Source organism: Cryptotermes secundus, unplaced genomic scaffold, assembly GCF_002891405.2.
Source record: "Cryptotermes secundus unplaced genomic scaffold, Csec_1.0 scaffold560, whole genome shotgun sequence".
Lineage (NCBI taxonomy): Eukaryota > Metazoa > Arthropoda > Insecta > Blattodea > Kalotermitidae > Cryptotermes > Cryptotermes secundus.
This window is the reverse complement of record NW_019729218.1, coordinates 1847755-1873377: the sequence shown is the minus strand read 5'-3', so window position 1 is coordinate 1873377 and position 25623 is coordinate 1847755. Positions and strand designations below refer to the sequence as shown.

The 25623-nt window shown below is 39.1% G+C and overlaps 1 protein-coding gene across 2 annotated transcripts; it reads left to right on the top strand.

Moving 5' to 3' along the window:
* Positions 1–436: 436 nt before the first annotated feature.
* LOC111865517 (leukocyte elastase inhibitor) lies at positions 437–20248 on the top strand. 2 transcript variants are annotated; one of them, XM_023853612.2, is made up of 4 exons: positions 438–602; positions 9892–9952; positions 18070–18649; positions 19276–20248. In XM_023853612.2, the coding sequence occupies exons 3-4, from the start codon at positions 18078–18080 to the stop codon at positions 20183–20185; spliced, it is 1482 nt and encodes a 493-aa protein (XP_023709380.1). In that variant the 5' UTR covers positions 438–602; positions 9892–9952; positions 18070–18077; the 3' UTR covers positions 20186–20248. The 2 variants fall into 2 exon arrangements, with proteins under 2 accessions (XP_023709381.1, XP_023709380.1); XM_023853613.2 differs by lacking the exon at positions 9892–9952 and having other exon boundaries at positions 437–602.
* Positions 20249–25623: the final 5375 nt, after the last annotated feature.

Below are 25623 nucleotides of genomic sequence, written 5' to 3'. Positions count from 1 at the left end.
GGAATATTCTTTGGGGTAAAGAGCGACCGGCGCATAAGGCTGACAACCTTACCGCCATCTATGAGCCGATTGTCTAAAAATGTGGGAACCTCAACATCTCACAACCCTATGGGCTTCCATGGCCTGTTACAAGGATACCTTTACTTTTTTTTTACTTACTTTGCAGGGATAATTTTACCTTATTTTAATCAGTAGTTCGACTGTAGTTTAATTTGCTGGAATGTTGAACATAGCACCGATTATTGCAGCTGAGGTTTCTCTTACTTCCCTTTAACTACCAAGAAAATACCATGGATCTAAAGTACAGGCGAGCCAGCATCTAGTGGCGCTGAGACGCTAGTATCTGCATGCCAGACGGTGAGCTGTGTGAACCGTGACATTGGCAGCCGAGCAGTAGCTGAGCCCACTGACTGGTTTGTGAACATTGCCTTGAGCGGGGAAAAACTCTCTCCGAGTCTCCTGTAGGTTGAAGACGCGCATAGTCAAACAGGACACACCTCGTTGTCTGCTGTACAGCTTAACTGTTGCTTTTACTGTTCTACATGTGGCCGTGAAGAGAAAACAATAGAACATCTACAGGAAATTACAAACGCCGACAGCAGGTGAGTAGAAACGTTGACACTAATTACATTTGAACAATAGAAATGTTTTATCATCACACTGTTACACAAATTAGCTAATTAGCATGACGTAAATACATAAGCATTTCTTTATAACATTGCTTTGTGCTGAATGTAATTATTTTTGTCATCATAGAATTGAAGCCCTGAGTACTGACTTCAGGTCTATCAAAGGGCAATTTATAAGAAACCAGTATTAACCCTTTAAAACACGGTGGTTACAGTATGTATCACCCTCTTGAACATTAAATGTGCGGAGAGTTTATTTAAACAGCGATTATTTCTCTAGATAATATTAACAAGTTTGGTATTGTAATTTAGATGAAGTGTGTTTTTGTAGATTACGAACTGAATATTTAAATGTTATATAGGCAAAATTGTGAGGGCACGTGGTAGCGTAGTTGGTTGAGGTACTATGTTACAGGCCGGAAGGTGGCGGGATCGAATTTGGATGAGGTGGATTTATTTTCAATTGACCTAATCCTTTCAGCCGCACTATGGCCCTGCGGCCGATTAAGCCTCTAACAGAAATGAGTACCAGGAATATTCTTGGAAAGTTCTTGGGGGTAAAGGGCGGCCGACGCGTAAAACTGACAACCTTACCGCCATCTGTGAGGCGATTATCTAGAAAATGTGGGAGCCTCAGCATCTCACAACCCTATGGGCCTCCACGTCCAGTAAAGTGGATACCTTTACTTAACTTTTACTTTACTTAGGCAAAAATGTGACTTCAGATTGTTATATACATATTGTTCAATATGGGACCGTATCCATCTTGAACATCACACAGATATAAATGTAAGCCCATACTATTATTCCGGAATCAGAATTTGACCTCTTTAAAATATTGATTATTGAATGTACTACTTGCATTACCATTAATATAGTCGACATTTTGCCTACAGACTATATTTATGTGCTTTTTATGATTCCCAGAATAATCAGGGATTGTTTTAGTAAGCTACATTAACTGGACGCGGCATAGCTCAAGCGGTTAGTCGCTGGCTTCCCACCGCGGCGACACGGGTTCGATCCCGGGTCTGATAAAGTGGGATTTGTGGTAGACAAAGTGACGCTGGGGCGGGTTTTCTCCGAGTACTTCGGTTTTCCTTGCCAGTCTTCATTTCACCAAATTCTCCATCATCATAATCACCTGGGCCAGGTACCATAGGGCAATCAGTGGGCGCCGCGCCGAGTGGACCCAGTTGGACTCCACGCCCCACTGAGCGGAAAAAAGAAAGCCACATTAACAGACTGGTCTCTGTAATGGAAAGACAGCGTGTTAGTCTATAAGTTAGAAAATATGTTCGTAATTTTCATTCAGAAGAAATACGTGCTGCAAAGAATTAAAGCATATTTGTGGCAGGCTACTGAACGACGTTATATAGGGCCCAAAATATGTTTAAAATTAGAGCTCCTTTCCTTAAGATAAGTAATGTGTTCCTCACATCTGAATTATAAAGAAACGGGGTTTTGTCTGATGGAAGTGTAATCCGTGTATTTCTTAAATTCATATTCTTTGGCTTCAACGGATTAAGTCATGTGGCTAGCGCCGATCCAGAATTAATTATAAAATATTAATTATTTGTCACTCGGCTCACTGAGCTGGCTGTAATTTCATCGCAAGACTGTCCTTCACAGGACAGAGCGACTCAATAGAAAAATGTAAAATGAACATCGTAGGAACAAGGAAATATGTAAAAAACAGCTGAAAGAATTTATATAATATGACTGTAAGTTTTAAAAGAGGTTTTAGCATTAAATGTAACATTAACAGTAAGTGAAAGTAATACAAATATTTAAATTATTTAAATATCATTTTAAGAAATCAGAGTATATATGAAGAAAAATTAATTGTAATATGAAGCAGGAGATATCGTTAACCAAATAAATTAATATATTTGGAAGGTTAAATATTTTTAAGTATTAAAATATTTTAATTTTTAAGTAACATTATAAAAAATTTACAATGGAAGCCATACTGCTATATTATTAGTAAATAAGTAAAAATGTATTTTTAATGAAAATGCAGAAAATTACTTACTATTAATATCCATACTTAATAATTTTATATGATACGTGGATTACAGCTGTAAACTTCATTAGCGTGTGAACATTAAGACATACATTTCTTTTAAAAAAGTTAAATAGTTCCTTCCAGTGTGACTGGTTAAGGTCTCCTTATTGCAATTATTCATGCCCTTACATGTTTCGGTCTTCAGAGGGACACCTTTACATCAATATAGTTAGAAGCCACTATTACAGTACATGTTCTAATAAAGAAAATAAGAAAATCTTAAATAGTTCCGTCCAGTGTAACTGGTTAACTTTTTCATAATATTAGTGTGACGGACCAGAATGAAACAAATAGAAAAATAAATAAATTTCTTTATTAAAATCCGTCACAACACAACAACAAAACAGTTCATATTTAACAGTATTTTGCTACATGTTTCGGCTTTTTAGAAACCCATCATCATGCAAATGTAAAAATTAACGTGTTCTTAAGCTATTTCTAAAAAGCCGAAACATGTAGCAAAATACTTTTAAATATGAACTGTTTTGTTGTTGTGTTGTGACGGATTTTAATAAAGAAATTTATATATTTAACACAACAGGATCCTTCCATTGGATGAAAAACATAAAGACACCTTGTAATTTTATTGTAAATACATTTAGAATTAGTAAGAAATTTGCAAACTGATGTATGGCTTGGGAGGAGAAGAGCATAAACGTAGGGCTCGTGAGGGAATCCGGTCTGATGTGCCCTGAGAGCATAAATTTGTTTGCACATACAGAGTTAAGTGTAAGGGGTAAGTGTAGATATATCTTCCCCTAATATTACAGTGACTAACTCATGGAGGATGGCAGCAATAGGCCATGTATTTTTACAGCGCTTTGTGAGGTAAGCAAAGTATTCAAAATTTAGTTTCGAAACGCCAAGATGTGGGACCATTATTCATAGCCAGACAAGAGTGGGATTCTTGTGGTCTATTTTACGATGTTGTCAGTCTTTAGACTGCACAGCTTGGAATGTTAGAATGAGAGACGACTTAGAAAGGATTTGGAAGGCAATGGGCATGTCCTAATCGATGTACTACCTGAAATTTGCCTGGAGGGACTGAGAAAATACTATGAAATTCCTTAGCCAGGATAGTAGATATTTCAACGGAGAATCGAACAGAGTTCCTACCGAGTACAAGACTCAAGTGTTGCAGCTGCGCAAACTCTCTTAATACTTAGACGTTAGGGTGTAGGCACTTGATGTGGAATTGATTTATTCGGTTTAGGGCCCTGTGGTAGGGGTTTGTGAACACGTTAATAAACTATTTCAAGGGTATGGGGGCAGGATTCGAGCGAGCTTAGAAATATGCAGATCTCGGAGGAAATGAAATGCGAAGGTGTTACTGTGAGAAATCTCCTGGCCTAAGAGTGTCGCGTTTTGTGTTGAAAATGAGGTACTGGGATGTTAGACTCCCTCCTAGAGCCACTCTTGTAGCCAGAAACTGCTGCGGTTGTACGTTTTACGTCTGTCAGAATTGCCGTATTCGTTTCGACGGCAGCAAGAAATGTCCGAGAAATAAATATTTGTTCAACAGTTTCTAGTTCAAGACCAACAATGTTCAATTTGCGCAACTTTCGGCGCAACTTCCGCAACCGGGATTGAAGAAAGGGTAGGACATATATCGAAAGATTGGACTGTCTCAAGGTCACAGATTTGACCGTTTTAAGAGCGTAAAATAGAATCAGACTCTTGGCTTCCAGCATGCCACGAGAGTAATGCAGGATTGGGCTAACTGTGGAACGTCACACTGTAATAGAAATGTGAGGCTCTGGTTGTGTAAGACAGTACTGCTCAAGATTCATCCACACAGCTGCACTGTAAAATAGGGAAATATATTTCACGGCGCGTCACGTCGAGAGCCACAGTTCAGTTGCTCATGAGCGAGAGCTGCGTTCATGCATGAGATATGTTCATAATTTAGCGTGCAGGTCCGTTACTAGGTAACGACGAAACAATATCTGCTATTACGCAGCAGATTCTTAATAAGTAAATATACGCAGCCGTTGCTAAGAACCGCCTTAACAAACAAACACATTCCCACGGAAACGATTGTAATCCAAAAATAAACGGTGTCTTCTACTCTGTCCGTGCCAAGTAGTAGTCAATGGGACAAGTTTAGAAGTTAGTCAGTTTAAGGGAGTCTGTGAAAAGAAGACTTAGTTCGTGTAGTTGAGAACGGAAACTGAAGAATCTCCATTGTTAAGATCCATTACTGGGAAACGACTAGTGACAACAGACTGAAAAGTCTTATCGTCTGCTGTAGTGATTTGTAAAGTGTGAAGATTGGTGATAATGTTATAGTTATTTGTAGTTACGACGTATAAGTGGTCAATAAATCCAATCTCCAATCCAAAACCCAGTCTATAGTCACTCATTCACGTGACAGTATTATATTTCATGATTAAGCCCTGGCATCTCACTGCAGAGGCCCCAGCTTCAATTCCCGAGTGACTACATGTGAGGCTGATGTTGAACGAAGTGCTTCTGCAGCTGGGTTCTTTCCTGGGCTACCTCGTTTTCTTTCAGCTGACCATCTTCCCATCACTGGCCCTGCCCTAGAACATTCTCAGTTTCTAGGTTAGAAGGGCCTTGTCTCTGAGCCAGCACTTGGCTGACTGCAAAGAAAGAACGTTTCTCTTATTTCTACAAATAATGATAATGTTTTTATTCACAGCCCAGTACATCTTTTCTTTATATAATCAATTGTAATTCCTGGTACTCATTTCTATTAGAAGCTGAGTCCACCACAGGGCCATATTACGGCTGGAAGGATTAGGTCAATTGAAAAAAATCCAATGACCTCATCGGGACTTGAACCTGCGACATTTCGGCTTGTAGCATAGTGCCTCAACCAACTACGCTAATTAAATAATTTTCCTGGGGAGTAAAGCGCGCCCGGCGCGTAAGGCTGACAACCTTACCGCCATCTTTGAGCCGTTTGTCTAGATAATGTGGGACCCTCAACGTCTTACAACCCTATGGGCCTTCACGGCCTGTTACAGGGATAGCTTTACTTTACTTTTTTTAATTTATTGTAATATGCATTAAGTTTCAAGATGAATTTAATAGATTGAGAGAATTTTGGAATACAATATAAATGTCGAAAAGGGACATGCAGGTACTCAGAGGGATATTCGTATAAGGTAAAAGGTAAAGTACCGGTCACAGTGGCCGCGTGATCTAAGGCATGAACTGTCTTCCTTCGCTCCAAAGCTGGGATGGGCTGATCCCCCTTCGAGGAGTCCTATCATCTGTGTAAAAGATCCTGAGACTGAAAAAGCGGCCAAGTCCCCAGAGAGAGCTGTAGAAGCGTAGATGGATGCATAGGACGCAATAACTTCCTTGCACATCACAGCTATTTCGCAATCTTCTTCCGATGCATCTATATACAATTATTTCATCTGATCTTGAAACTCGTTAATTAAGTAAGTGATTGCGAAACATACGTTTAGAAATTTTATAGTCAGACTGTACATTGAGAGTTTGTCTTAGACTGTGACGCGTGTTTTAAATTCAATCTTCTGGGTTTTTCCATACACAATAACCTCAAGTTGCTGGTTGCAGGAAAGGCTGTAGGGTATTCGTTTATACACGTATGACAGTTATGTAGATGACAGATTAGGATGATAAAGTTAGCATAGTACACAGTACCTTTATCAGTGGTAGGGGAAAAGAGAAATAATATTTTTTCTTTTCAACATCTCGAGCTTCTAAGATGTAACGCAATGTACTTTGGCAGACAGATACCAACATATCGGGAAAAAAAAATAAGAGCATAATTCTTGATATAGTTGGACTGAACAGCTTAGTAACGCTCAAGACCTGTATCCAAAATGTGCTCGGTTCGAACTTCTGTCTTGGTACCGTCCATTCTGACTGAGTTTTCTCGTGGCTTTTCTCAGTACCTCGAGACATATGACGAGATACGACCTCGGTTAGAGAGCTGCGATAGCGCAGTCGGTATAGCGACTGGCTAGGGACCAGACCGAGGGGTCGGAGTTCAAGTCCCAACAGCAGAAATACTCGTAGTTTTCACTCCTCCAATCATCCAAACCGGTCCTGGGGTTCACCCAACCTCCTGTATAGTTAGTATCGGGGGCTGGCAGGGCGTGACGCTTAACACTCACCTCCAACTAATGCCGAAGTCAAGAAAATATGGATCTATACATCCACACCACATACGCCTTCATCTTTCATGGGATAGTGCGTAATTAGTTAAGCACGGGGACAGCTTTACCTTTAGAACCTCGATTAGGGTCTGGCCATATCCTTCCAAATCCATTCTATTTAATCATTCATCTAAGTTCCATCCGACAGCACGAAATCTCGGTACTGAAAGTGTCGATAAGTAACCCATCAGAGGAAGGTACCGCTGTGAGTACCTCAGTTATCACACAATATTTTGTCACGTTTACGTGTGTGACTATAGACGGGGTATGGATTGATGAATTGACAATGGCACGTAAACGAAACTTTCCAAGCGCCGGTAACATATCCCTGGGCCGCGCCATAGCTCAAGCGGTTAGTCGCTGGCTTCCCACCGCGGCGGCCAGGGTTCGATCCCGGGTCTGGTCAAGTGGGATTTGTGGTAGACAAAGTGGTATGGGGGCGGGTTTTCTCCGAGTACTTCTGTTTTCCCTGCCAATCTTCACCAATCTTCCACCAAATGCTCCATCATTATAATCACCCGGGGCAGGCTACAATAGACAAATCAGTGGCCGCCGTGCCGAGTGGATCCAGTTGGACTCCACCCCACAGTAAATGAATTAAAAAACATATCCCTGACCAAATGAATATCTTTTCACCTTGAAAGAGAAGAGTGGTTCATTCTTCTTTATGTATTTTCAGAGGAAACAGTAGCCTTGAAGCGGTCATATTGACAGTCTGTCTCCGTTTAATTGTTTAAAACAGTTAACCAGTTTTAATGACACTTGTTATGAAAGTCATGTCTTTGGAGGTTTTCCAACTTAGAACTTGTTAACTGCGGAAAAGTCTACTTTTGTAGGTCTGATGCTAGCATCACTAAATATTCAATAACGTTGTCCCTGTGCTTAACTAATTAAGCACTAGGTCATGAAGGTGTATGGGGGAGTGGATGTATAGATCCACATTTTCTTGATCTCGGCACTAACTGCAGGTGAGTGGTCAAATGCACACCTCTGCCCCCAGTACCACGGGAAAAGAGCCCCCAGTACCCATTGCTTAGGAGGCTGGTTGGACCCCAGAGCCAGTCTGGACGACGTGGAGAAGAGAAAATTCTTGACCCTACCGGGACTAGAACTCCGACCCCTCGGTCGTCCACCCCGTAGTTAGTCGCTATACCGACTGTGCTATAAATGTTGAATGTTAATACATCTTAAAATGATTGCACGATTTTTTGTACAATGTGAAAGAACAAGAAAATATTCTTTCACTTTACTTTAGCTTTCGTTTCGGTGGCGAAGGTTAGTTGGTTGAGCATATCAGAGGGGCCGCGTGGTGTCAGGCACCAACCGCTCGTCATCTTCCTAAGCTCAGACATTGAGATCGTGGTTTCGAATCTCACTCGAAATATGAATGTCTTGTCTCTTTGCTTTTTGTGAAGGTAGAAACCATTCGACGGGCTGATCCCCATGCCTAATAAGTTCCAGCGACTCTCTGCAATATTCAAAATTTCAGAATTACTTGTGATAGGGAGTAGGTTAAAGAGCGCAATGCATTAACTTAGGATTAGTTTATCCTAACGGTAGTATTATTAATTCGGAAGAACAGATGATGAGATTTGACCTCAACTTTGTCAGTTTATCGACAGAGTTGCCCTTATTCGCAGCAAAAAGTAATTCAACGTTGCTTATTGAAACACTTAACGATCTGCCTCGCCGACATCGTCCTTGATTCGTATTCTTGAAGTGCTCTGTTCGAAACTCAGCTGGAATATCGGCTGTTCTAATTTAATTCGTGATTTTCTTTGGCTCCTCCATGAAATAGTCGGTATAAAGGCAAAACTATGACTATAACAGGCTGAGGAGCCCCAAAAGATTGTGAGGCGTCGAGGTTCCCATATTTCCTAGACAATCGGCTCACAGATGGCGGTAAGGTTGTCAGCCTTACGCGCCGGTCGCCCTTTACCCCGCAAGAAGATTCCTGGTACTCATTTCTGTTAGAGGCTGAGTCGAACCAGGGCCATAGTGCGGTTGGTAGGATTAGTTTAATTGAAATATTTAATGATCTAATCGAGAATGGAACCCGCGACCTTCCGGCTCGAAATAGAACCTCGATTGGACCACGAGCGCTTTTTTTACCAAATATTTTACAATTTGTCTCTCACGTATCATCCCACCTTTCGAATGTATGTAACCTAAAAACTGACAAGATAGCGGAATTGCCCATGAACCCAACCTGACGGAAACTACTTAACCGTACACTGAATCTGAGGTTCTCTCAGCGGTGAGCGGTGGCTATGAAGAATTCTGTTTTCCAGCATATCATGCAATTAAGTCCGGTGAAATGCCATGCCATAACTCAGGCGGATTGTCGCCGGCTTTCCACCACGGCGACCCGGGTTCGATCCCAGATCAATTCATGTGGGATTTGTGGTGGAAGAAGTGGCATTGCGGCGGAGTTCCTCCGAGTACATCCGTTTCCCTTGCCAATTGTCATTCCACCAACTGCTCTATACTCATCTATCATCTGGGACTGGTACAGTAAGCCAAAATGTTTAACGAAGTACCAAGTGGACTCAGTCTCGCCCACCCCACAAAAAATAATCCAGTGAAAAGTCAACGGATATCTCCTTATTTTCTGCTTCATGCTGATTTCTTAGTTGGCTCACTTTTCCACTGAAGATAGAGGCTGTATGTTTCTTCGAAATATCCGTTGACTTCTACCGGTATATGTGGCCCTGTGTCCCAGAAGACAGAGCTCTACCTAGCTATGTCCGGCATTGACGGTATTGGCTATATTGATACCACGTGGCTCATAATTAACGACATATTCTGAAACGTCTTTTTAATCTCGTCACTGATTTCTTTTTCTATATTTATTATTATCAGTGATGTTATTATTGTATTCAGATTATTATTAATATTGAAAATGCTTAAAAGTTATAAGTAAATATTGATCTTATTAAAGGCCTTTAATGAACAAAGTAGGCCTACAGTGCGCAGACGCAATGCGCACCACACATACTTGGAAATATGTAAGTTGAGAGAGTACTTCATTTGGCAGGAGGAAACTGGTAGAAGCAGAAGTTAATCGGGCAAGACGAAGTTAATACGGGCTACACAAGGTAATAAGAAATTTAATGAGGTCTGAAGAAGTTGTGTATATTACTTATTATAAAGTAGTGTGGTAGAAAGGGAAATATGGCTAGTATATATAGGCTTTATAGATTTTAAATTTTTGGGTAGTTTTATTTATTTAAGCATATATATTTTTATATCCTCCGAATACGGCTAAAAGAGGTGAAAGTGTTGTGAAGGGTATGTGAGATAAGTAATTGTGATTAGTGATATTGATGCAGTAAATACGATATAGGAAACGTATTCTTGTATAGGCTGACATTGTTAGGCATTTCAAAACTGTCTCTGAAACTGTATTTTCTCTATCTTTGTAACATACCAAATTCATTTCTTTCAGCCTGTTTAAATGTTAAGGGGATTTGAAAGTTCCATTTAAGATATTTATTATATAATATGTGTACTTAAAGTATTTTCATTCTTTAATTTCTCTTTGACTGGGGTTTGGTAGTATGCCTATACAAAATGGTAGCGTTGCACGGCCTTTCAGTCTACTGTAGAGAATTGTTAAACGGAAAATGAAGCCCATATACTGTTAAAATTTTAAGAAACCTATGGATTATAAAAATAAGTTTAATTATTTGAACAGGAACAGCGGCGTATTTGTTCGACAAATTTCGATTTTATTTGATTGAATGGGGCAATTGATTTAGAGATCGTACGATAGAGGGGGAGGTCTTCTTTAAAAAGCGGTTATGACTTCAAAGTAAAATTTCCTTCAAAATTGTTTATTTCAGATTTTCAGCACTGAAATTACGTAAAATCGTTCAGTATGAGCAAAATTCGCGTAAAAATGCGCTCACACTTTTTGGTAATGTCCTTGAATTGCTATTCTTTGATTAACCACTATGTAAGTCTTCTTAGACTTAATAATAGTACAGGTCGATTAATTTTTGTATTTGTAACAAAATTTACAGTTGAGGGTATAACAACCTTCCTGCGTATTCCTCACCTCCTGGGCTCATATCTCTGGCCCATAGACAAGCTGTCCTCAATATATTCATTGTTTCGCTCAATCTCATGTAAATTCTATCTATAGTACTCTGATATAGGGCACACATCTTCAACGTTCTTTCAGTTTAATCATTCTTGATCATCCTGATACTGGAATCGATATGAACTTTGTTGCTGAAACGCGTCAATAAGTAATTTAAAAATATTTATCTGAAAAATTAGCATGTCATTTCTATATGTTTAATTTAGACTTTCAAATGTTCTAATACCAATGTTAATTATTTCAGGAAGTCGATATTTTTAGTACTACGAACCGTTCAGGACATAGCAGGAATATGGTGTAACGTTGTAACATTTTAACTTTTCAGATCATACGATAGGTCAAATAAAAGATTTAAAATTTATAGAAGGGTTGAAACAGTCCTCGTACAAATTTTATTTTTCAAGTTGTAATGAGTTTATTGCATATATGCGTACGTATGTTTCGAATCAAATTGCGAGAATTTTGTTTGCGAAAAAGAAGCATGGTCAGATTTACCCACTGGCCCCTCTCCTGATCCAGATCAATCCAATCCATATCACTCAATCCTATATCTCTAAGATCAATTTAAAAATATTCATCCATCTACGTATTTTTCTTATCCCCCATTCGTGCTACATTCCCTGCCCATCTCTTTCTTTTTAACTTTATCATTCTAATTATACTCGGAGGAAATACAAGTTACGAAGCTCCTCATTATGCAGCTTTCTCCAACCTCCCGTCACTTCATCTCTCTTCGATCCAAATATTCCCCTCAACACCCTGTTCTCAAACACCCTCAGTTTATGTTCCTCCCTTAATGTCAGAGCCCAAGTTTCACACCCATACAGAACCAGTGGCAAAATTACAATTTTTTACATTCTGATTTCCCAGTTTTTCTTAAAGGGAAATTACGTATATGTTTTGCAAAGGTTTGTCATTTCACACAGCCACCATATTGGACTTTTGTATCAGTGCTCATACAAGATGTATCCGGCCGGAGAGTCCTGGCAACAAATTTGAATAACGTTGTCTGACAAGAATATTGACGTCACTTGAACACTTCAAGGTGATGATTATTAAAATAAGTCTCCCTTCCACACATCATGACTTGCTGCTTTTAGAATGTAATGAAATATGCATATCACAAAGCACAGGCACATGTTTTGAACGGTGCAGACCGTAAAATTTAAAAAGTAAAACAACGTACTTGTTTGAAGATAGTGTATCTGTTAAACTGCAGTCGCATTTCTTCGTGGTGTTCTACGTAATGCAATTTATAGCGCTGATATTCCTAAAGGATAAACACCGAAATCATGGATTCATTGTATATTTTAACATGAAAGCATTATGTTTTAGGATAAAGAAAATCTTTATTTCACTGGCCTAAAGTAATGAGCAGGCTGCTTCCGCACTCCATAAAACCGATGTAAAGTGAGTTGACACAGCAGAATTTGACGTTCATACTCCGCCGTTAATCGCGTGTCTGGTTTATCACCTGCAACTCTGTACAATGTCGGATTAGCCTCCAGATGACCCCGCTCGTGAGTAAATTGTCAAAGTTTCCTTATAGTCTATGTATCCAAACTTAATTTCTGACAAAAACTGACTTGGAAATGGTCACTATTTTAGTCGAATGTTACCTCGAATAGCGTATTATAAAATTCTCCCATTTCGATTTGAAGGCATGGTCTAACTTGAAGTAATTTATTAAAATACTTATTGAAGTCCTACATCACTTCTAAGTTAGGTGCAATTTCAATAACTAAAACTCAAATTTTCGATGTCAAGTTAGAAATACAAGCGAGGGCAGTTAAATATGTAAATTCCTGATTTATGGGTGTGTTGATATAGAATATATTAAATACATTTTATATAGTATTAACCATTTGAAGCATGAATGGGCACTGGCCGACCCCCTTAGCAGATACAGGTTGTCCTGATCTTCTGAGCAGATGGTTATGTAGGCACTAAGACACTTGGCGTTTTCCTCCCTCTTTGCTTCTTCCTGCGTGAAGAGAGAAGGGTCGAACTGGAGACATGCTGCAGGTACAATTAATGAAGGTCATTCTTTTCCCACTACAATTCCTTAGACAGCTCTCGTCACAAAGGGAAAGCGACAGTCTTTTCTTCTTTCAGACTCCAGACTCGATAGCTGCACACTGATCATTTCTGTATCCATGTCCTCATCACTGCCGAATTTGCCACAAACCGGCTCCCTTAGTGTGGCTTCTTGAATGTAATATTCTCAGCAATTGGTTACCTAGGACATCCCAGGAAGATCTATCCAGAGGGTACCGGAGGATTATTAGGAGGTTGTTTTCTACGTCGCGGCTTATTTCTAACATAGCTACAGATAATTTTGTATTTCAACATCCTGTTGCAAACCTTTAATTAAACGTCTATGTATTCACAGCCCGTCAATAATGCAACAATTATTTATTTACCATTTAACATTCAACACAGCATATTTTGGCCATAGATTGCAATCTTCAGCTGTTTTAAGGCGTCCAACTGTTAGTTCTGAAGTGCGCTAACATCGCGCTTTGCAGTCCACTTAAAATAACATAAATAATTACTTAAAATCCATTAAATTTTTCTATTAAAATTTTTCGTAAAATCCTATTCCACCTCACAAGGGGCGTCGTCCACTTGTTTATAGAGATGTGTTTATTGCAGAAAGTTTGTTTTCCTGTCTGTTAGCCCGTCGTTTTGTTAAGTCTGCAATATGCCTCTCGCTTGTGTGTTGTTCCCTCTAGCAGTGTGTGGTGTGGTCTTCACTAGTGTTGTGCCCCAGGTTAATGGGTATGCTTTATCCTAGCAAGGGGTCAAATTTACGTGTTATTGATTAGAAAATAATTATAAGTTTTATAAATTTAAATAGGTCAGGTGAACCACAAGTTGTAAACCCGCCGGAAGCCAGAGTTGAGACGCCGTACATTCTTTAGCCATCCGGTGTCAGTTGTACAGTCTATAGAAATTGCTGACAAATTAAGTGACGACACGAGGCAAGTCTCGCCACCGCGCAGTTTGTTGACTTTAGGGGTTTTGCTAGAGCAGCTTTTCGTGATGTTGAATGTTGAGGGGTTCAGACGGAAAGAGCCGCGAAGACTCAGATTTTAAGAGTCGCTCGGAACAGTCGCGTGGTAGGAAGGAGACGCGATGGAGTCAGATGTCTTCCTTTTTCTGAACGCGAGTACTTGCGTGTGTTCGGATCACTGATGATTGTCAATATATGATTCTGGTTCAATGATTTTGGTTAAACTGTTTTAGTGTATAAACTTTGGAGTGTAACCGAGTAATTTTGAATTATTGAGTGATGGTTTAGATAGCAGCATCTGGTTTAGTAATTAAGTTTGGATGGTAACCATTTGTATTTATACTGGCATGTTGGTTTGAGGTTGTAGATAATGTTAATCGTGCGAGTTTGGTAATTTAAAGAAAGTTGAAAGTGCTCGTGCATTTGAATGTTTTGTTCGTCAACATTTATGCAATTGTTACATATAAAATAATAGAATTTTGTATGAAAAGGCGAATGATTTTGGCTATCACATTTTTAGGAGGATTGAGTTTGCTGGTTCATTTTGTGGAAAGTAACTGGACTCCTGGTAATTACAGAAACCATGTAGCAGTAGTGGACAAGAATTCAAGTAAAGAGAACAATTGTTGGTTGTATGAAGAGTCTGAAACAGTAAAAGCATGTCATCCTGGTACTGAGTTTGAAGTTACAAGTAAAACTGTTGGTTTGTGCCATTTAGGTTTAACGTATTATGTACAGTTAAATGTAGGAAGTTAAAACCAGGGGTTTAATTGAAGGTTGTGTGTGTATTAACAGGTTGTTTGTTGTAATGTTGTTTATTTCATTATATTTTACTTTATTGTTGTTGGTGAGCACTCGATTTATCTGTGGATCCCCTAGTGCAAGCACGTTTTCCACCTGACAGATTAAGAGTTATCCAGGGACGCCCGATGGGGGGTGAGTACAGTCAATGCCCCCTATCCGGGCACAAATTGGTGGAAACGGCAAGATTTAGGAAGAAATTTTTGTGTCGCAACCGTTGCGGCGTGATACTAGCCTAGTGTAGTGAAGACAGCACCACACGCTGGTTATAGCTGCAGCTCCTATTCTGCTTGACGCTGTGCGTTGCATTTAGAGCACGAAGAGTGGCAGAAGCAGACTAGCTGAACTGCCAGTGAGGTTGAGTATTTGATATTAGGCTGTAGCCAGTTAGAAGACGCGAATAATATTATCTTTTTGTGTCAATCTGGTATGACTTCATCACACGCATGTTTATGCGTGTACATGTTTCCTCTATTGAAGCATGGAAATCATTTAAATTGTTGATAAAATTGCAGTAACCACTTGCCAACTAGGGCATCCCGTCTCCATGACATCCGATTGACCAAAGCTGTTCAGAGTATGACAGTCCGCATGCGGACTGTATGTATAGCCACTACTGTACTTAGAACGTCAATGTATGAACACGAGTTTCTCTGATTCTTCTGAGTGTCTGTTTTATGTGAGATAGAAAGAAGTAAAGGAAAGAATTTGACGTCAAAATTTGTTAGGATTAGACTTGAAAGTTGGCTGCCCTACCGCATTTTAACCAAATAAACACCTGTACGTATGCACATGATAAATTTACGTACACATACAAGCAAATGGGCTACTAATATATTGACAAGAATATGCATACATAACATGTACCCACTTACGTACATGCATAACTCCACCGACACGTGGCTGGAATACAAATTAGTGACCCATCTTGTGTGACAAGGCGTGTCCTCATAGGAATGATCGTCGAGTTCCTGCTTCATATTCGGAAGGCTGAAAGCTCAAATCTCGACCAGGAAGTCCGCTTTCTTGACTGAGCGTTTACGCTGTTTTCCTCAATCTCTCCAGTAAATGTGTGAATGGTACTCAAATTAGGTCACAACAGCTATCTGCTATATCTTTTGCAATAGTAAACGGGCTACGGTTCATATTTCGGGAAAAGCTGGTGTAAAGCACTCTACGAAACTGATTCTATATACCTCGCCATAACATCATATAGTCACGGATTTTATTTATCTGTTATCTTTTCTCGTATTTATATAAGGTTATGTATGAAAACGTTATTAAAGCGAATATAACGCTGTGAAAATATAAGGAACACACCGAGGGGTGATTTCAAAATAGAAAATGTAGAATAATAAAGTTCTAAAAATATTTTGATATTTTGACCAAATGTCACTGATCAAACAAAGGAAGATGAGACGGGTATGAGAAATAGCACACATGATAACATGAAAAATATATACAACATTTTAGTGGGAAATGTACTTCTTGGGAGACAACACATTATATAAGCAAAAAGGCGGAGAAAAATTATCTCTGCAGATTATTTCTCACAGGTAAGGGAACTGTTGTTTTGAATTTCGACAGTAGATCGTATATGAGATAATAATATTAAAATGAACCTTAAATAGGTCATATGCATGGACCAGATTCAGGTAGCTCGTTTTATGGTCTTTTAGAATCAATATATTTTCGGGTTCTCCAAAACCCTGAAAATTCTTGTCCAGGTGAGCGACTCGCAGCTTTTTCGAAATGGTTCTGTTCAGTTTTATTTACGTGGATATGTATGTACATATGAGGCAGTTGTATAAAGAAGCGGGCCCCAGAATCACTATATCTCTAAGGGAAAATTAAACTTACTGCACTAGCGAGGGACTCAAAGCTCTGAATTTATAAGTAAGCAGTGTGGGTTCGTTAAGTGTGACTGTGGTTTAGTAGGAACAAGAGGTTTGTCTCTACATGTTTCAGCCACTCCTGGCCACCACCAGAAGGCACAGCGAATGCTACAGAGGAAATATTTTTCATATGCTATTATTTGAACATATTTTTCTGCAACAGTATCATAAAGAGACTGCACTGATTGGAGAAAATAAGATTAAGCAGTGAATACGGTTAATATATATTCCGTATATCAAGCATAATTGGTTAAAATCAGAATAAGTTAGTGGCCGTTTTTAAGTAGACAAATGAATGTAGCGACTCCCTGCGTTTCTACTGTTGGTTACGTTGAGTATTTATCGACTGCTGTACGGGTATTGCAGGTCGCATGTCCGTTTGAATGATATTGTGTCTATTGTGGCATGGGAACGTGCCTGGTTGAAAAGTTCATAAAATATGCAACGTAAGAAATAAAAAAAATGACCGCCATTACATCCTACTGTCTAACCATAGTACTCTTTAATTTTAACCCTAGATACTGACAATTTATTTTAACTATTATTTCGTCTTGAGTTTTACAAGTATTATAAGCCCCTTGTGAGGTTAATAGGCTGGTCACAATGAACGTGCAGTCTAAGGCATGAACCGTCTTAGCCGGCTAGAACACTGGGATCGTGGTTTCGAATCCCACTCAAGGCAAGGATGTCTGTGTGTTTACTCTGTGTACGTAGCGGCCTTAAGATGCGCTCAAGGAGTCCCACAGATTATGTATAGGTTTAAGAAACTGAAAAATCGGCTAAGGTCCAATTGGTTGTAGAGCCATAGAGAGAGAAGGAAGGAAGAAAGGAAGGAAAGAAAGAAAGATAGAAAGAAAAAAGGTATTATAGTAACAACCTATGCTCAATCAACGCATGTGAAGTAGTTCTCGGAAGTGTTCTTTTGCCCCCTGTTGACAGGCAACCATGGCTGAACCATGTAAAGGCAAACATTTGCTTATTCCTATTAAATTAGATGCACTTGATAAAACTACTAGAGCTTATTTATGTGTTAAGATACATTAGGGGCACGCAGTAGTGTAGTTTGTTTAGACACTATGCTACAAGCCGGAAGGTCGCGTGTTCGAGTCCCTATGAGATGGATTTTTTCAATTGACCTAATCCTTCCAGCCGCACTATGACCTTGAGTTCGACTCAGCCTCTAACAGAAATGAGTACCAGAAATCTTCATGGGGGATAAAGGTGGCCGGCGCGTAGGGCTGATAACCCTACCGCCATCTGTGAGCTGATTGTCTAGAGAAAATATGGGAGGCTCGACGTCTCACAGCCTTATGGGCCTTCATGATCTGTTACAGCGATAGCTTTACCTTTAGCTAATCTTACAAATGCAACCGAATTTAACCTAAATCATGTTTGCAGCAACGGAAATGTCCACAATTCTGTGGTTGCTCTTCCTGGCATCCTGTGTGACCACGGCATGGATGCACTACGCAGATTCCCAGGACAAGGGCTCGAGTTCCATCGTATTTCCAAGTAGCGTCGTTTCAGCACCAGCCGCCACTGCACACCGAGATAGGAACGCAGACCGCCTACATAGACCGTACTTTCACGCGGTGGAGGCACTCTTCGCAGTCAGTACTCGCTTGAATGCGCTGCTGGGGTCTCATGCCGAGGGGAACGTGTTGTTTTCTCCTGTCACTACCACCACTGCTCTAGCGGAATTGTTACTCGGGGCCCGTGGATCCACGAGAAGCCAAATCCTGAACATTCTGACAGCCGCAAACAGGACCAATGACACTGCTGAAGCCACAGCTGCCGAGTTCCATCAACATCTGAACAGTCTTCTCAGGAACCTGAAGACCAGCGCTGTTTTCGACAACTCGTACTATCTCCACCTGAGCAGTGCCTTCTTTTTCCGTTTGGGACTAAGTCCTTTCTCAAGTTTCATAAATGCTGCAACTGAACTGTATGCAATGGATCTGTTTTATTTGGACTTCGGGTGAGTATCAGAACAAGTCTGCATCCAAAGAAAACGACTATCAAAATCAGTTTGGATTGTTCTTATCGATGGCACTCAGATTTAGAAATTTGGTTAGCTTAATGTGTATTTAGTATATATATTATTTGTATGGGATCAGTAAGGGCCAAACTAAAATTAGTCCAAAGATTTTAGGATGGCAGTGACTGTGAAGATAGTTGTAGACTGGGGTGTGATAGGTAACTATAATTTAAGAAATATATTGCTTCAATCTTCGAGGTAGAAGTCCAAGACTGCAGCTGAGAACTGCCGCCCGCTGCTGACAAATCATAAATAAGTTTTCACGCATGAATTGCACTGCTTGCCGTGAAACATAATGCCGTCAATTGATTCATAAGTTAATTACTTCCCTTCATTCCAAATGTAATAGGCTTTCAGGCATGCTGATTCATCGGCAGATTTCGTAATGAACCTCGCGGCAATAGGCTCACCGGTGGCGTGAAGCGCAGAGTCCTGAACTAGTCAATAAAGTTAAAAAAATCTCTGTATAATTTACATTTTTTTGACGACTTATTGAATATATAACTAATTAAGAAATATTTGTTCCTTGTCTATCGATGGGACTTAAATATATTCCTTTCTTACAGCGGAGATCCATCGGGTTCCCTGGAAATATTGAATCGATGGGCAGCATTAAACACATTGGGCGCCATTGACAGAGTCTTCAGTCATCCTCTACCAGCGACAACAGCAGCTGTCTTAACCAATGCCATCTATTTTAAAGGTGCCTGGGAAACGCCATTCAATTCTCAGTACACGGTGCCAGGCAAATTCAAATATAACGATACTGACAGCCTGGATGTGCAGTTTATGAGGGGTCAATTTAATCTGAAGTATTCGGAGAGCCACAGGTTGGGTTGTCGCCTGGTATGCATACCATACAAGCACGGCCAAGCAGCAATGTACGCTATTTTGCCGGACACAGGTGATATGTACAACATACACCAATTTGCAACTGGATTATCTTTGGATGATTTCACAGAGCTCGTTGATTCTGCAACAACTACTTCAGTGACATTAATTATGCCAAAAATGAGACTAGCTCAGAATTTTAGCATTCGTAAAGCTTTTTCTCTCCTTCAGAAGCAGGCTGAATCTCAGATTCAAGAGGAAAGGTTTTCTTCCAATCCTCATCAAAACAATACGGATGAAAGTGAACTAACCTGCTGTAGTTCAAACTGCTCGGAGAATTGTCAAGGATTCTGCACTTCAGAAGACCGGGATGTCAACAGTGATGAAGGAAGTTTCTCATTTAACATGAGTGGAATCACCAACCATAAGAATTTTCAGATCAATGATATAATTGAACATGTTTTTCTTGACGTAGACGAAGCAGGCACGGTGGCTGCGGCCGTTGGGTCAACCCTCGTGGACTACTCAGGAGAATTCAAGGATTTCAAAATGGACAGGCCATTTTTATTTTTCATAAAACATGAAATTACTGGATCTCTTCTCTTTTGGGGCATAATTGTAGACCCAACAAATGGAAATGCATGAACATTTGATACTTTATCAAGCAAGATATTTAAGACAGTGCCAAATAGAAGACTTAATAATGCACAGCCTATAAAACAATTCACCGTAAAAGTACGGATTGTTTTTATGTACAGTGGTAGTTTTTGAAGTTCTTAACAGCGGAGGCTGTGAACAGTTGTCTTATTGGAACATAATAGCAGTGAAAGTCAGCCTGACAACACGACACTTCATCCATAAAGATTTATTTTCAGTAGCATTAATAATTCCTATNTCTAATCAGTATGTAAACAATACACATTGTAAGTAGTTACTATAGGATTCTGACGATGGTGTATAACACACTGATATGTTAGGATTTTGGACTTTATCCATCGTCCTGGTTTTTAAGATAACAAATAAAAACAAAGTGTTTTTATTTGTTATCTTAAAAACCAGGACGATGGATAAAGTCCAAAATCCTAACATATCAGTGTGTTATACACCATCGTCAGAATCCTATAGTAACTACTTACAATGTGTATTGTTTACATACTGATTAGAATGTCACGTTACCATTAACACTGGTCACAAAATATATTTATTGGAAGGTGTTCCGACTGCTGAGTAGTCACTTTGTTTCCTTATGTTTTATATCTTATCATGCAAATTGATCCGCTGGTATATATTGTTTGATAAATCGTTTGGTAGGCAAATTAATTTCAAAATTAAATTAAAATTTACATAATTAAGGTGTTACTTTTTCAGTTCCCTATAATTATGCTGGCGCTGTTTATTCTCTTTAATATGTCTTTGTATCGTTTTTAGTATTGTCTGCTGCTTATTACAGTTTGACATCTGCATCTGAAAATAGCGACGAAGTTTGCATAAATTATGGCAATTTGTATGAGTCAGATGTTATGGTAATTATATATTGCATATTAGGTGTCCGTTATGTGGATTTAGAACAGAACTGCATTCAGATTACAGATGGTGTGCGTTTTGTGAGTGTTATGTTGGAAGGAGTGTTGTTGCTGATAGGAGCGAGTTGTAGCTTTGCAAGTAATGGCTTATTATGCCGATATAGGCTTGTTTTTTATGGATATTTTTAATAATCCGTGATACGTGAAGTATTCTGTAGTGTTAATTGTTTTTCGCTTCAATTCTCCTTCTACAATATCCGTGGAATTTGTTGTATGGCTATAAATATCTTACACTTACTATGTGATACAAATAAATATCCTAAGCTGGCATTGTTGTTAATGTTTGGTTATGTTCATTGTTGTTTTGCCACATAGATTCCGACACAAAAAATCATATCTCAATGCTGTCATCAAATTATTGTGCAGTACGCCTTGCGACCAATTTATTACTACGAATGCAGGGGTGAGACGCCCAAATTTCTTATTCTTGTTCCAACGCTGCCACCATAATTTGGAATATTCCATCTGTCACCAGCTAAACATCTGTGGATAGCTCCTACCCCATCCAGTGACATAATTATTACGAATACTCCAATAAACACTAAATATGTTAAAACGAATCAAATATAAACCAGCAATTACATACGTACAGCCTATTAACACAATCTGTGATTATACACCCTGCAAGAACCTCTTAAACCTTAGTATCCCTAGTCTACTGAACCTGCATGGCATAAACCAAATTTCTGTACTCTGAAGTCGTTAAACCAAAATTATCATGTAATAACAGTGAACTAAAACCATCATTCGCTAATCAAAATTTATACCTTAACAATAAACCAAATTTGTATACCCTCACAATCAACAAAATATTACATACTGACACTTAATTACTGAACCACAAACGAAAATTTATGTAATCTAATAATTGATCAGAATTTACACTTCAATTCATTAGCCAAACTTATACCCTAATTTAATTGATAAATTTTACCCTAACACTCGATTAAGAAACAAAAATCCATAGCCTAATACTTATTGAAGCAGAATTATTTATTAATAATCAGTGGACCAAAATTATGTAACAGCGAATCAAATTCATACTCTAACCATCATTCGTTAACCAACATTTATATCTTAACAGTAACCTAAAATGTGTACGCTAACCATCGATAAGTGACCCACACTTCATCCCTTAACGCCAATAAACCGTGTTCTATATCGTGACACTCAACGACTAAAAGGAGGTATTTTCAACAAACCACTAGAAAATCAAATGTTATGTCCCAAACTTAATTACTAAACCAAATTCTTGCATCTTAATCACTTAATAAATAAAAATTTGCACATTCTCATAATCACCCAACAAAACAAAATTACTCTTTTTACACTCGAAAGTTTATATGCTAAAATCATTTAACCGATTTTATCCTAAGAATTCATTAACTAACCAAAATCATTGAACAAGGAGTTACATATAAACAACCATCAGTGATCCTATATTTAAAGGATCAATTAACCATTTTCTTTGTTCTAACATGCAACCAATAAACCAAATTTTATGTCTTAGCACTTAATACATGAAAAAGATATGCGCTCTAAGAACCAACAAATCACATTTCCTAAGCTAACAATCAGTGGACCGGACACAGGCAAGTAACTCACGCGACCAGACGAGTCGCAGTATAAAGATGGCCGGCACGCCATCTCGAAACATTCGCACCGGCTTTCCACACAACTGTTCCGAAGGACTCGAGTCAGAGTGGTCTTCTCCTGTCCGGACCCCCAGCATTCAACACCATAAGAATTCCGCGCACTCAAAATCCTAAAATCGGCTGATTCCTCCTGGCCGATAACCTGCCTGCCGTGAGAAAGCTTGCAGACTTGCTTTTGTGTCGTTCGCCTGATTTGTCAGTAATTTCTATAAACTATGGCTAAGGGATGCGCTACTTCTAAAGGTGATCTCAACCCTGGTTTCCGGCTGACCAACCTGTGGTTCACCTAACGCATTTCAATTTATAAAACTTCTAATTATTTTCTGATAAAATAAAATCGATCCCTTGTTAAATAAAATATACCCGTTTATATCCTGGAGCACAACACTGTATCTGGTCTTAAAAGTCTGGTCAGTATGGGAATCCTAAAATGTTTATGCTTGCATGGACTGCGTGTACTCTACCAATGTACAGATACTTATTTTTGTCTTAAATTTTTATTTTTCTATTTAGAAATAAGTGTACGAGTTTATATGAATATTTTATATTTAAAATATTACATTACGGTTACACTGAATGATAAAATATTAGGGGCATATGTATAAACGTGCAAATTCATTATTGAATGGACTGCGATGTGTTCATGAAATTTTTCAAAAGAAATCTGTACTACTATCATTTCCTGTCAATACATTGTGATTGTTTTTCATGTAGCGCCTGATTTGTTCCTACAAAAAAAAATTGTTACTTGAAATACATAAGACTAAAGTTTATATAAATGAAGTACCTGCTAAATCATTGGCTGATTAGTTTTGAATTCAAGAAATGACTACAGCTACTGATGTATATCAAACTTTTGTATTCCTATACGTAAAAGGTAAAGTTCTCCGTGTGACTTAAAGGCGTATGGGGGAGTGGTTGTATAGATCCATATTTTCTTGACCTCGGCGCTAGCTAACTGGAGTTGAGTGGTCAGTTTCACGCCCCGGCCGCTTTACCCTCGAGGTAAGATCCCTCCGTTACCCATCGGATAAAGATAAGAGTGGACCTCGGCATCGGTATGGAGGACATGGAGAAGGAAAATTTCTTTATCCTACGGTGACTCGAACTCCGTACTCTTCGGTCGTGCAGCCCGTAGGCAGTCTCTATACCGACTGAGGTATCCTTTCTTATATGACAACATGAAATATTTGACATAAAAATATGAATTTGTAAATAAACTGAAATACTAACAAATATTAGTGTCCTTGAAATTCCAAATAATTTATTTATAAAGAAACTAATTTTATTGCAATTAAAGATATTTAAAATAGTAATTTAGGTATATGCTTACTTTCAAAGGAAATAGATGCTTTTTTCCTTAAAATCATATATGATGAGTCAATCATTCATACGAGGAAATGTTTTCTTCAGTAATACAATCTCATTATTCGTTTGTATGTGTAAAAAGATAGAACCGGGATAGCTCAGTATAGTCACTGGCTACGATGTGGATGGCCGAGGTTCGATTTCAGGCATGGGATTTTTTTTTTCTCTTGATAACATCCAGACCAGTTCTGGGGCTCAGTTATATGAACCTTTATTGGGTACCAGGACTTGTTTTCCCGGGTGTAAAGCGGTCGGGTCGTGAAGCTGACTACTCATCTCGAGTGCTAAGACCAAGAAAGGTGGAGCTACACCTCCAATTCCCAGCATGTTTCCATGATGTGATATTAATTAAACACAGTGACAGTTGTAACTATACATCGTACAGGGGTCAGAAAGAGAGTCTATCAGGAAACCATTGCTCTAACCTCCAGAATTTGCTTTTATTTACCTTCCTACATGTTTATCCGAACTTGGGCGCATCATGATGCAAATCTGCTCTGACATCACGTGATTCAGGTCCCATTCATGTATAACGTATCCAGCGGCATGTGAGGTCACATCACACAGGCTCTAGCTGTGTTCCATGGACGCGGTGTGTACAGTTATGTTACACAAAGCCTTTAAAAATGTAGACGGCTGTCTAAATACTAGGGGCCGCGCTTATTCATAATCAAATCGTAAAATCGGTATATTGAAAAGGTACAAAATTTGTTAAAAAAACTGTTTTAAATATGAAAACGACAGCCGAAGGGAGCTGCAGAACCGTTGGCAGAGCCACCTACCGGCCGAGTCCCTATCACAAATGGCGTTCATTTAAGTTAGGCAGAAATCAGATTCGTGTACGTCCCACTTCGAGTCTGTAAACATTAAGGACCTTTTTTTTTTTTTTTGAAAACGCATCCAGTATTCCTACGCGAAATTTGAAATGCCATGTACAGTCATTTTAAAGCAACAAAATTTCACTGCTCAGATTACTATGTAGAGTTGCAATGACGTTTCTGTATGGAGATTTACTACTTATCAAAGAGAACACATGCGTTTATTGGCATTTTATTTTAAATAGTGTTTTGAAGGCCGCGCCATAGCTCAAGCGGTTAGTCGCTGACTTCCCACCGCGGCGGCCCGGGTTCGGTCCCGGGTCTGGTCAAGTGGGATTTGTGGTGGACAAAGTGACCCTGAGGCAGGTTTTCTCCTAATACTTCGGTTTCCCCTGCCAATCTTCATTCCACCAATTGCTCCACAATCACCCTCACCTATCATCTGGGGCTGGTACAATAGGACAGAAGTGGTCGCACTACAAGGGACCCCACTAGCAATAAAAAAACGATACAGTGATTTCCACCATCGTGATAATGAATAAATGTATATTTCAGGAACCATTATGGATAGTTGAAAGATGTGTACGATATTGAACTTCACTCTACTGTGTTGTATAATTTAAATAAAAATATAAAGGGGTGGATAGACAGACACTAAG